Source organism: Anastrepha ludens, chromosome 6, assembly GCF_028408465.1.
Source record: "Anastrepha ludens isolate Willacy chromosome 6, idAnaLude1.1, whole genome shotgun sequence".
NCBI lineage: Eukaryota > Metazoa > Arthropoda > Insecta > Diptera > Tephritidae > Anastrepha > Anastrepha ludens.
The window spans coordinates 65,121,028-65,134,150 of NC_071502.1; the positions used below are offsets into that span (position 1 = coordinate 65,121,028).

The 13,123-nt window shown below is 34.8% G+C and overlaps 1 protein-coding gene across 1 annotated transcript; it reads left to right on the forward strand.

The window, feature by feature from the left end:
* Positions 1–438: 438 nt before the first annotated feature.
* Positions 439–9,023, forward strand: LOC128867457 (uncharacterized). The gene is made up of 5 exons (XM_054108661.1): positions 439–790; positions 6,967–7,222; positions 8,002–8,345; positions 8,411–8,622; positions 8,689–9,023. Exons 1-5 carry the CDS (start codon positions 539–541, stop codon positions 8,954–8,956), a joined length of 1,332 nt encoding a protein of 443 aa, XP_053964636.1. The 5' UTR covers positions 439–538; the 3' UTR covers positions 8,957–9,023.
* Positions 9,024–13,123: the final 4,100 nt, after the last annotated feature.

Consider the following 13,123-nt stretch of genomic DNA (forward strand, 5'->3'; position numbering starts at 1 on the left):
TAGGGTATTTCATAATTAAGTGGGAACAGTCTGGCATCATAACATTTATATATTACTATTCCAGCGCAACAACAAAATATATATATTTTCCATTATAATTTAAAAATGAGACATATCAAAAGAACCTTAACAGGCGTTTTTCTCTTTTAAACTGTGTTTATATTTTCATATACTACCGTACAATTTGATATTATTCAACGATTTCAACGACAAGTGCAAGCTAATGAGTAAGAGAGAACAAACAACAATAATAAGAACTCTCAGTTATACTCGTATGCTTATTGCGGACTTTTATCAAATGATCGCTTATGTAAATATACTAAATTTTCTCTCCTTTTCATTCAAGTGCTCTCATAGTCATTACACATAGTTAGTTACATTCTCTTTGAGATAATTTGTTGATGTTTTGATTAAAATTTATTTCGCATAAATGCTTAGCATTTGCCCCAACCAGTTCAGTTGAAAGCGGTTGTTAGAAATGCGAGAAAGATATCTCAACTGAAACGGAAAAACTTGAATTAAAAAATTTTAAACAAAAATGGAGAAATCAAAATCTGAAGTCGAAATTGAGTGGATTAAGAGTACATTATTTCCAGAGATAATAAAAAATAAGCATTTTAGAGAAGATAACTCGCTTAGCGGTAATATAAATGACCCCGTCAAATTAAACGATGTGCAGGTACGATTTATTGGCAGTGAAGAGGCCTTCATGTTAACCACTTGTTATCGTGCGGTTATCACTTTGGAGGAAGGCGATAGTGGGCCTAAAACTACCACAATTATTGTCAAGGTAAGAACACAGGTGCATACATACATACATATGTGCTTATATGTAAATTGAAATTCCTAATCTGTAGAATGAAACCATTAGAGTGAATGTGCATAAAACAAATAAAGTTTACGTCATCAGATACGTACAGTGGTCAGTATAAAAATTCATACCTGTCCAGTTGTTAATAATCTTTAATGTAAAGGGTGATCGTTTGAAACTTTACTTGGTTGAAGGAGTGCAGAAGACCAGGTTTAGAGTGGGGATCAAGCTACAGGAAGTAGGGGCTACTCTTTATTAGGATTTTTTATTGAGCTCAACGAAAATGAGAAGAAAAGCATATGAAATAATTGTCTGCCCCTATTTATTTGGCATTTGGCTGTATTTGTAAGCTGATTTGACAGCTTGAGTAAACATCTTTAAGTTTTTGCGTAACTTAGGTTAGTTTACGCCTTTAGTGATTACAGTATAAGAGATTCTTGTTATAAATTAGCTTATATAAGAATGTTACATGCATGTAACGACTATTTTTTAGTGATAATAAAAAAACCCAATGATTCACTGCATATTCACCATTTTTTCTTTAACAATTACAATTAATTGACTGAAGTTTAAAAGGGTAGATTCATGGACATTTTTCTAATAAAAAATAGGTGGTAGACAAATGAGTTTATTACTTTGGTTTTAAACATTTTTTTTTTTTAAACTGGCAACTGAAGAATTGAATATAATTAAATTATTCATTTTGATCGATATTCTAGCATTGGTCCCGAAATACTCGAAAATGTGTATAAAAAACATAAACATAAAATAATTGGCGCGTAAACTTCTGTAAGGTGTTTGGCCGAGCTCATCCTCTTATTTGTGGTTTCATGTTGTTTCACAAATGAAGGGGCGTACAGTTTTAAGCCGACTCCGATCGGCAAATGGTTTTTATGAGAAGCTTTTTCATCGCAGAAATACACTCAGAAGTTTGCCATTGCCCGCCAAGGGGCAACTGCTATTAGAAAAAAACTTTTTCTATTATTTGATATTCATGAACGGGGATGTGAAGGGTGTATGCCAAGAATAAAGAAAGTAAATTTATGAGAATTTCCAAATTTAAACAATCTGTTAAATATTTAAATATTTGGCATAGAAGAATTTTTATGAGACTCACTCACCGGATAAGTGAGGAGAGGAGCCGGCTTTTAGTAATATCAGCTCTGGGTAGCATCGCTGTCTGGAACAAATATGTTTTCAAAATAGAATAAACGATGATAGGGACGCTAGGAGAGAGTTGCCAGAAGACAATTGCATCAAAACTAATACCGCAATAATTCGCCGAAAACTTCAGAATGCTGACGTAACTTTCTGGCACCGCATCAAAAAGCTATTTTTGAGAAAAAAAATTAATCAAAAATTTCACCACTGAACCAATCAAAACCTTATGCAATGACTATAATTGAAAAATTTAAAGTTGAGTTAGAATTTAACGTCTCTCATGTCGAAAGATGTGAACGGCAGAGACAAAATAGTGCCTGAGAGACAAGAAATGTCGTTGGTTACCGACATTTATATGAGAAAAGTATGAGCCTATGGATTAGAGGCAACAGACTTTACCTATCCCCATGATTCACATGCTGCAGATGAATGATGTGACGCAGGAGATCAAATTGTCAATGCCGGCATTTATTAAAGCTAAGGGAGGATTGCGAATAACTTATATGAATACGATTTTCTTTTTGTGAAATACCTGAGATTAATACAATTTTTTTAAATATCAAATTTTACCATGAATTTACAAAGTGAAAAGCACCTTTCATAGGGTGATTTAAAAATGATATTCAGCTGCTTCTCCAAATCATCCTGTATGGTATCAATCGTTTGCCGCGAAATAGTTATTGTACTTGAGTAATAGGGATTGGGGACAAGTGGGCATGTCAAGCGAATACAGAGCTTGTGAAACAGTATTCACGTCGTTTACATCCATACAAAATGGAATAGTGTAAGCCGGTGCAATGTTATCATAAAGAAACCACGGGTCCCTCCGCCACAATTCTAGCCTCTTGCGATGAAAGTATTTCTTCAAATATTTCACGAGTATTAGTACTCTCTACTTACTGTTTTGTTTTGGCAGTAGGAAATTGGAATAGATCACATCACGACAATCAATAAAAATTATCAACAGACTTTTGATTTTGAATCGTCTTCGTCATGTGTTTTGGCTTATGGCTCATCTGACAAACGTTTTGAGAAATAATCTCAGAATAAGTTCGATGCCTTTAAAGAAATCAGGTTAGTATTGTGACAAACTGTGAATGAAAATTTTATTCAAAATAGACGCTCTTCATGGTACACCCTATTCAAGCTCACATATCGCATATAGCAATAGAAAAACACTCGAAAATGTTATTCAATCTAAAAGCTGAAACTATATCTCAAAGTAGAATTTCCAAGGTGACTTGGCTAAATTTTTATACAAATACTAGTTATTTAATATGTACACATATTTCACTAGTCATTTTTTGTGTTATAAATTTTTGAAAATCATTATTTATAAATCATTTTAAGTTGCACTCCATAAACATGCTTACTTGATTAAGATTATATAAAGCAAATTTCTCAAATATATTTATAAACTATATGCATTACTTTCAAGTGCAAGTGAGTATTCTTTTAGAAATGCATATGTGTGTATGTACTCGTATGTACGAGTAAATGCAATTTCTTTTTACAATATGGGTATAATTTTTCTTTGTGCATTTGAATCAAGTAACTCTCTATAGCGGTGAGAACACTGAATTTTCACTTCAATACACACACAAGTAGATGTGGCGAGCAATAACTATTAGAAAGTTTTTTTCTGCGAATACTTAGATAATGGTGGACCATATATAACCATACTCGTTAGCGGCAAATCGGCTTCAAGCGAGCAGAGCACAAACATAGCGAGCAGAGGAGTACCGAATCAAATGCGCGTTTTGCTTCCTTTTATTTGTGTATCCAGCAGTTGGACGATTCGTTTTATTCAACCCAAATTTGCAAGTGCATTTTTGCTGTTTTTCTCGCTTTTCCAACTTGTTAATTTGTGTGTCAAAATTTCAATCGAAATACAAGCTTAAAAGCAAAACAACAACAAAAAAACCAACAAAACACTTTGTCATTGAAACCAACAAATCGCAAGAAATAAAAAGTCCGCTATTTACTGCTATCACTTAGTGTAGATGCGTCTCGATTTTATGTGTTTATTATGATGAGCCAGCGACTTGTGGTTTGCTTTGCATCTTTTTTTTTTAGATATGTGTCTGATGTAATAAAGTACAATAGTAGCACTCTAATCTCGGTTATCAGACATAAGAACGATAAAGCACTAATTTAAAATATTATTAACTAAAAAAAAAATACACATACAGTGACAATCGGTGGATATGTGTAGCAAAATAGAACTTTCGTTTTCTTCTTCGCCAACCCCGAAACTCAAACATTAATATGTACTAGCCTTAACCTGCGGCCCCGCTCGCGTAAGAGTCGTTTTGCGTTGAACAGCTTATGCGGATTATGAAGTCTTGAGTGTGCTATAAATAGTGGGCATTGGTAAAAACTAAGATGTTTTAGATTAAATTTAAGCAAACATTCGATTATTAGTGACGAATGAGAGTGATGGCGCGGCCTAAGGGCTGTGAGAAGGGAGTTCCATCATAAAAACATGCCTATAACCTTCATTGGGTGAAAATATGAATGTATAAAAATTTTTACGTCATTTGGTGTTGTCGTTTCGTAGTGATGCGTGGACACCGTACAGATATTCACCTTTATAGTATAGATTTATACCTGGAGCCCGAAAAATTTTAAATAATTAATTATTCTTCTTCTTAATTGGCGCGATAACCGCTTACGCGATTTTGGCCGAATTTAACAAATCTCGCCAGTCGTTTCTTTCTCGTGCTAACCGGCGCCAGTTGAACACACCAAGTGAAGTTAAGTCCTCCCCACCTGATTTCCAGGCTGACATTGTTATCCGTGTTAATGCTGGTTCCTAAATAAACAAAGTGTTTTACAACCTCGAAATCATAACTGTCAACAGTGACTTAGGTGCCGATACGAGATTGCGCCAACTTCGTTTTGACATCGTTTACCACTAGACCCATTCGCTTTGCCTCTTTAGCCAGTTTGGAAAAAGCTGAACTAACAGCGCGGTTGTTAAGGCCGATGATATTAATATTATCTAGATTTGAATGCTACTATTAGGGGATACTAACTGATATTTGATTCTCGGGATGAATATATGATACTTCAACAAAGAAACTTTTGATTTTTGTAGTTACCAATGGAACGGTGTCACAGAATATAAAAAAAGTTTTACTTTAGGATGACGCAATAAACATTGTAGATAAGGTGGAGTACAATACAAACCAAGGCTTGAAATTTTCTACCTTTACTTGTAGTTAGAAAACAACAGTTTTGCGGTATTTGCTGCTTTAAAAAATTTATAGCTTCGCTCTTTTTTGCCCGATTTAAGATTTCGAAACGGCTTTATAGCGAAGAAGATTTAAGCTTTCGAAGTTGTATAGAAATTTACGTGTTAATTGCTGTAAACATAAAAGCAACATGAGTACCCGGTGTACTATCGGGTGTAAGTGAAGAGCTTATTAGTAGATTTACCATTGTTTTGAGAACCACAAAGTTTTAATTTATGGGTAAATTTTATATAAAATTTTGCACTGCTAATAGTTGCGTTGCCTAAAGAAGCCAATTCTTCAGAAATGTTAGAGAAAATCGCACAAATGGCACAGAGCCCGATGAACACATTACTATCACTATCAAAGCCTTTAATATAGTCACTATCAAGGGGCACTGCAACTTATAAAAATAGATACATGCCAATTTTGCGAAGATTCTTAAATGTCCGACTAAAAATGGAGTAACCGCGATGTAACCCTATTTAAAAGAAAAACTATAATTTTCTCAAATAAATAACAGTATTGACGCCTAGCTTTATATATCAATGAAAAAACTTTTTTTATTCAGTAGCTTGAGAAAAATGCAGATGGTTTGGAGTGGCTACACTATTATGCTTTAAATTTGGTAATGAAACGCAAACACGAAAAATTAATAACCAAGCCTAAGGATTTTAGACCCCCGAAGATAGACTATGACTTTATGTAAAATTAATTTCATGATCAGCCGCTGTGCAAACAACTCAAATACAAATTTTTAGTTGAAAATCTCATCAATTGGATAGTTCTTAAGTTAATTCCAGCTAAATCTATGACATATACCACTGTGCAGCGGTTAGGTCTGCGCTGCTTTTTTTTTTTTTGTTTGAAGATAATGTAGGGAATAGCAATTGAAATGAATCTATTTAAATGCCTTTATACTTGATTTTCAGGTCGTTGAACTGTAGATATTTATTTAGATATGTTTTGTTTTTTGCTTGGGTATATAAAAGAGGGACGGACGGCCGCCGTAGCCGAATGGGTTGGTGCTTGACTACCATTCGGAATTCACAGAGAGAACGTAGGTTCGAATCTTGGTGAAAACACCAAAATTAATAAAAATATTTTTCTAATAGCGGTCGCCCCTCGGCAGGCAATGGCAAACCTCCGAGTGTATTTCTGCCATGAAAAAGCTCCTCATAAAAATATCTGCCGTTCGGAGTCGGCTTGAAACTGTAGGTCCCTCCAGGAGGAGGAGCTCGGCCAAACGCCCAAAAAGGGTGTACGCGCCAATTATATATATAAATATATATATACAAAAGAGGGTTTCCAGATGAGAAATGTTTTGGGTTTTGTGTGATCGAAAAATATGTAAGCCAAGGTTCAGCTATAGTGCGTGATAAGCGCATTCATTTTATATCATATGCACCGAAAGAGGGCGAAAATGCACCCAGAGATTATTACCATATATATGTGGACAAATTAGTTACTTTACTCGTGCTTAAATTAAATACTAATTAAAGACTTATACATATTTAACACTTACAAAACACCTAACAACATTCAAATTTTGAAAGCGAATGAAAAACAATTTCTGCTTTTAGTTGCCATTTTCTAAATAAAAAATAGACTAGTAGCAACGCACTCTCATATCCAACCGCAAAACTTATTAAACAACCTAGTATGTATATAAAGATTATTTATTTCTTAAAAAATTAGTGTAATTGTAGAAAATGTATTTATACGCAATATTTCACCTAAATTGTTTCCAAATTACAGAAAACTCCAAATGTGCCGCAAGAAATATTCGATGTCGTGCAATTCGCAGCGCTCTTCAACAATGAAATTTTAACCTACAACTTAATTTTGCCCGCCATCGAGAAGTTTGCACAGCAGTCCTTGAATATTCCGCGATTTTATTTTGGCGAGCTGCAGAAGAGTTCTGCAATTGTTTCGCTGGAAGACTTCGGCACTAGGAACTGGCGTGTAGCTAACAAGAAAACGAATCTTTCGTTGCCTCACGCGCTTGCGGCAGGTAGGAATGCAATTGCACAGATATAAGATTTTACCGACCTAGGGAAAGCAAAATACTTCGAATGCAATTATCTTTTAATAAAATTAAAAAAAAAAACCAAAAGGAGACATAAGGCGAAAACTAATATCAGCGGCAAGATAACGGATATCAAGAACAGCTTTTATTGCAATGCATGAAAAAATAAATTTGACAACTCGCATCAGTTACAAAATTCAAATGATTTAAATTAATAGATACAGATATAAAATCAGATTTCTAAAAGAAATATAATCGCCTCCAAAGTCAGAGTCTAAACATTTAATTGCATCCCTATTGCTTTTTTTGAGGATTGATTTCGGTTAATCGATATTACAGTGCAACCAAATTGTATATATAATATTTGATGAAACCAGAAGTAAAATTAGTATATATAACACTATTGTTGAATAGTAAATGTATTATGTAAATGTAAACCTGCCAAGAAAAACAACAAAAATTTCTTTTCAATTTCATCCAATCTCTTTTCACTAAGAGCAATAATTACGCTAATAACTTGTATAGCTCTCGAGTTAAATTAAAAAAAAGTGCTTTAAAACTGGAAAAAAGGCGGGCAGGAGCATACAGTAGCTGCTGTTGAATTTTACTCGTCATAAAACTTAACCTACGCCTGCACAATAAATGCTTGCGTACCGATATCTCTTAAACTGCGACTGAAATCGAATCTAGTGCACCTAGAATGGCAAAATGTTACATTATGGCCACTGTTATATGCGTAAAATAATTTGACATTTTTCCCACAGTACGTAATCTGGGCATATTTCATGGCACCGGCTTTGCTTGGCGGCACAAACACCGCGATGAGTTCGATCGCTTAACTAAGGGTCTTAAAGAGTCACGTTATGAAGTGGTGGACTTGCATCCTATATGGGGGTTAAAAGTCAAATACGGCGCAGAGCGCAGTATAAATGTAACAAGAAAATATCAGCCACAAATCGACGACAAATTCTTGGACCGTTATCACAAACTCATCGGAAATTTTCTAGGATTTGGCCGTAAGATGATGACACCGGTAGAACCACTAGTGACACTGTGCCATGGCGACTATCTGCGCAACAACATAGCTTTTAAATATGCGGACTCTAAAGTTAGTAATCAGAAGAATTGTACAATACGTGAAATAAATTTATATGATATTCGACATATTTTCAGGGCACTGAGGAACCGATAGATTCGCTGATGTTCGATATGCAAACGATGCGGGTTTGCTCGCCGATGCTGGACTTTGCCACATTCTTATCTTTGTCTACTTATACGTATGTACGTGAAAAATGCTTTGATGAAATATTCGACACGTATTATGATCAATTAACAACTGCGTTTAAGAAGCACACTCAGGCGGCACAACTGCCTGAGTTTTTGAGGTATGCAAGGAGTAGCGGAATGAATGTATGTAGATAAACTTTGTAAAATTAATTTTTATTTTGTAGCCGCGATTGCCTGTTGAGGGAATACTGGCGATACTTACCGTACACCATTAGCATCACCTCATATTTCCTTATGGAACTGGTGGAACCAGAGGACTTCACATCGGAAGATTACATGGCGCAGGAGATGACAGAAGAAGAAGTACGAGAGAATACAATGAAGCGCGGCGGTGAGGAAGTTGATCGGGAGTTGTCACACCAAATAAGGGAACTTTACGAGCTAGTGCAGGCGCATAATCTCGATATATTTGAGGGTTTTGATTATGTGTGAAATATGTACAAATGTATGTAAATAAATCTAGTAGACACATTGTTGGTCTAAATTTTAACAAAAGAAAGCACAAAATGTTACAGCGATGCAGTAAATGTAGGGAGAGTGCCGCACGAAATTTCTACTCCAAATGTTGGCAAATGGCTATCAATTCTAATTGCGCTGGCGGTTGACAGTAGCAAGCAACCAACTGCCAACGCAAGCACGCAGCTATTGAAACGATGCTTCCGTGACGGTGTTGCATAAGCAATCAATGTGTGAACAAAATTTAAAAAAACTTTTGCAAGGAACAAAAATGGCATGAAAAATACTGAACGTGTGTTAGGATTTGTTTCTAAATACATCTGAAATTTTATTTTAAAATGAGTATTAATTGGGAAATCAACTGAGGTGGCCGGACAACGAGTTATAATTACCCAGGTATTGATTGTCTCTTAAGGCTGCCTCGGGATCAAAAGATTCCCCCCCCCCCCCCCCCCTTTTTGATAGGTAACTAAATAAATTGGCATTGTTATAGAAGGAGTACGCATGTGCCAGCGATCGTCAGCTGTTTACCCTAAAACCTTCTTTCTAGAATGCAGTGTTTGTCTTATGGCTGCGTGGATTTTTTCTTATTCACTAACACAATCTGATGTTGACCACACCTTCTGATTTATTTTCACCATGCAGTATGCGCCGTAGCGATAGCCTTTTTAAATTTACAATTTAGCATACGAGTATGATGGGGACAGTCGCCGCTACAGCATCCTAGCAAAATGCGTGCTAGGGGCCTATCGCTCGCTGCATTACCTATCGCCTGTTTTATGACAATCCACTTTCTTTTTTCCCAAGTACGATAGACAATAAATATAAGCGCACGGCAACGACTGCAATGTTTATTTTGAAATCTATGTTAACTGTACTAATGCTTTCTACATTGCAGGCGAAGAAGTCGAAAAAATTACCGTTTGTTTTATTGACACGCTTTGTTATTCGCGCATTTTTTCAGTTCTTTTGTGCTCAGTGAAGTTGTAACATTGGTCCCTATTATGAGTTATATTCGATCTTCGATATTCGTTGGTTGTCGAAGATCGAAAATCGAATGTCAATTTGGTATTATGAGCGGTGCAGCCCTGTCGAAATTTTCGTTGAATACCGAATTTAGAGTCGAATGCAATTTTGCTTTCGATTGCGTTACGTATTGTTGGTAAACTTGTTAAAATGTAAGTTGTTTGCGATTATTTATGGTTTTAGATTAACCAAATAATAAATATATACTAATGTTGTTAATTTTATGCAGGTCGAAAATCGTGAGTACCAAACAGCAATTAGAAAGGCTAGTTGCATTAATGAAAGAGAATCCACAATTCGCAAAAGGGATTTGCACCAAAGTTCAAGCAGCAAAAAATGGGAGGAATTTACAACGGAGCTGAATTGCTTGGGACCACCAGTTAGAACGGCAGCAAAATGGATTAAGGTTAATAATGGTTTTTTTTGTGATGTTTATAGAAATACATTTTTATTTTCCCTTGGCAGGTATGGCAGGTATGAAATATGTACATATTTTTTTCTAATGACGAATAATTGAATAAAGAAAATTTATAACAAAAATAAAACAGAAACTGTGGCGTAAAGGTTTCTATTTAATACTTTTTAGATTTTTCTATAACATTCTAAGAACTTCATTTCTTATGCTGTATTTGCTATAAAAATGTGCTTTTCTTTGTTGCAGATCAGCCTCTGTACTACTAAATTGTATCCAGCTTTGGCAAATATAATTTTCCAGGACATCTATTTTTTCCGATAGCACAACAGACACAGTGGGTTGAGCAAGTCCTAGCATACCTTCATTACCAATACTCAATTGGTACGATCCCTGAGCATAAAATCGCAGAACTGTGACTAGCTTTAAAATATTTGGAAGATTTGGCTCGGGTGCACTGCTGCAAGTGGTTTTCTGTACTGGACAGTAGGTCCATAAACGCCTCTTTAGATGATCTAAAGTTCTTTAAAAATCTGTAAGGAAATTTATGTCATATTAAGTACGTCAACACATTTTGAAAATTCTAAACGTACTCAGTGGAAGCCATTTCTAAGGGGTTGGATGCGCCCCTCAACTGTTTTCTACTTCTAGCTAGTTCCGCTAATCTTTTATCGTCTGATAAATCGTCGAACCACAACTCCGTTGTACTCATTTTCACAAAAAATACTTTTTTTAACTTTTAAAAATGTTGTTAGCAAATTTCAGCGAATTTCAATACAATACAAGCGAATTTCAATACAATCGGTTTTTTCCTTTATTTTGTTTTGCTGTATCACCTGAGAAAAAATTATCTATTGTAAATGCGTCGTGCGATCGAAATTCACAATAGTCCTATTTTTCAACGAATGAGCACCATAATACCAAATGAAAATTCGTTCGATCAGCATTTTCGACTATAGTCGAAGATCGAATGTTGCTCATAATAAGGGTCATTATAATTTTGATGTTGGTAAAAGCTACATATATGCTGTTTTTTCACCAATTTTTAATTCAGAGTCCTCTTAAAACAATGAAGAAATGTTATCTTTTATGGCCCGAAAATTCGAGGAAATGAAAAGTGATTATAGCGAATCAGGCGAATCAGGAAATATTTGGTATCAAGGCTTTTCATACGCAATGTCTTTTCTTTTTCTTCTGTCTATTTTGCTTGGTAATGCCATCAGATTGGCAACTAGGGATTAGTGAAAATAATTTTTTTTTTTTATTATAGTCTACCTAAAGGAAAAGGCGTTTTAAGGTATTTCTACGAAAAAAATAGTAAATTATGGTATGAGGAAGAAAAATTAGTGAAATATAAATTTATATATTGTAATTTAAGCCGATATAATTAGTCGAAAGCCTCTGCTGCTAGCGCTGCGTTTGCTTAGTTTTTAGTACTTATAATTTTATTATCATGTAAGCTTTTAAAAATAAAAAAATAAAAAAAATAAATAATTTAAGCACGTTTGCATTCTAATTGTTAATAGCTACTGGTTCACTGCATGCATTTCGCTACCTCCTACCTGATGAAAGACGGACGAATTGTAATACAGAGGAGGCGATTGTCCCCCTGCGTGTATTTTGGTATCTACTTATTATGTACTTGGTGGTGATGGCCTACTGCCCATAACATGTAAATGTTAAATCCGTGTATTGCAAGCATTGCAAGGAGATTACACTGAGACTACTCCTGGTGTACACCAAGTGGGACTGGTGGGTTATAATTTTATGAAATTTGTGTTTTTGAGTGGCGTAAATGTTTCCAAGAGGATTGAGAAGACGCTAAAAGGATTTTTGATCAAGTCGCCTTTCCGCGTAAAACTCAGATGACAATATAAGAAAACTTTATAACCTGATTGGATCTGGCGTCTTCCCCGAACTCCTGAATATCACTGCCAAAGTTACGCCAAATTTTCCACTTCAGTTGTTATTTTTTTAAACTGAAAACGGCTATTGACGATTTTTGGACGAGTTTTCTTATGTAAAAACAAAACCTATTAGATTCGAGTCCTTGAAAATAAGAACAAGTGGAAAAATTATTTTTTCAATAAAGCCAAATATTCGTCGGAATATACATATGAACTATGTTTGAATGTAAGTAAATATTCATATCAAATTGAAAATTCCAACAAAATTAAAGATGTTATCGCATATGCTAAAACTTATAGAAATTTTCTAATTTTGACATCTTTTATTTAAGTGTTTGAAAGCAAAGAAAAACGATTTTTTATTAATTTCCAAAATAGTATATTACAATATTTCTCGAATTTTCTTAGAAATGTTTAAGTCGATCAGACAGAAAGTTTGGGAAGCTCTGCTCAAAAAGCCAGGTAGGCTTAATGTGCCTCAGATAATTAATTTTAAATAATTTTGTAGTCGGTTGACATGGTTTCTCAAAAGATAAAGAACCGGATTTTGATTTCAAAAAAGGATTGCCGCGATATAATTGAAATAATTTTACCGGGCAATACGTCGTTCAATTTATACAAAAAAATAGTACCCTCTTGTACACAACTCTGACAAAAGTTTAAATCTAAACTGGCTTTACCTCCGCACAAGCAGGAACTCCATACATATGTATATACATTAGGGTGTCTCATTAAACGAAGCGGGGAGTTTTCCATCGGAATTATAAAATTTATTATATTTTAATACTTCCGTCAAGA

Excerpts from the sequence above, each read along its gene's own strand:
- LOC128867457 (XM_054108661.1), top strand. The coding sequence starts at position 539 with ATGGAGAAATCAAAATCTGAAGTCGAAATTGAGTGGATTAAGAGTACA. Across the intron at positions 791-6,966 it reads CTACCACAATTATTGTCAAG|AAAACTCCAAATGTGCCGCA; the intron begins GTAAGAACACAG and ends TCCAAATTACAG. Across the intron at positions 7,223-8,001 it reads GCCTCACGCGCTTGCGGCAG|TACGTAATCTGGGCATATTT; the intron begins GTAGGAATGCAA and ends TTTTTCCCACAG.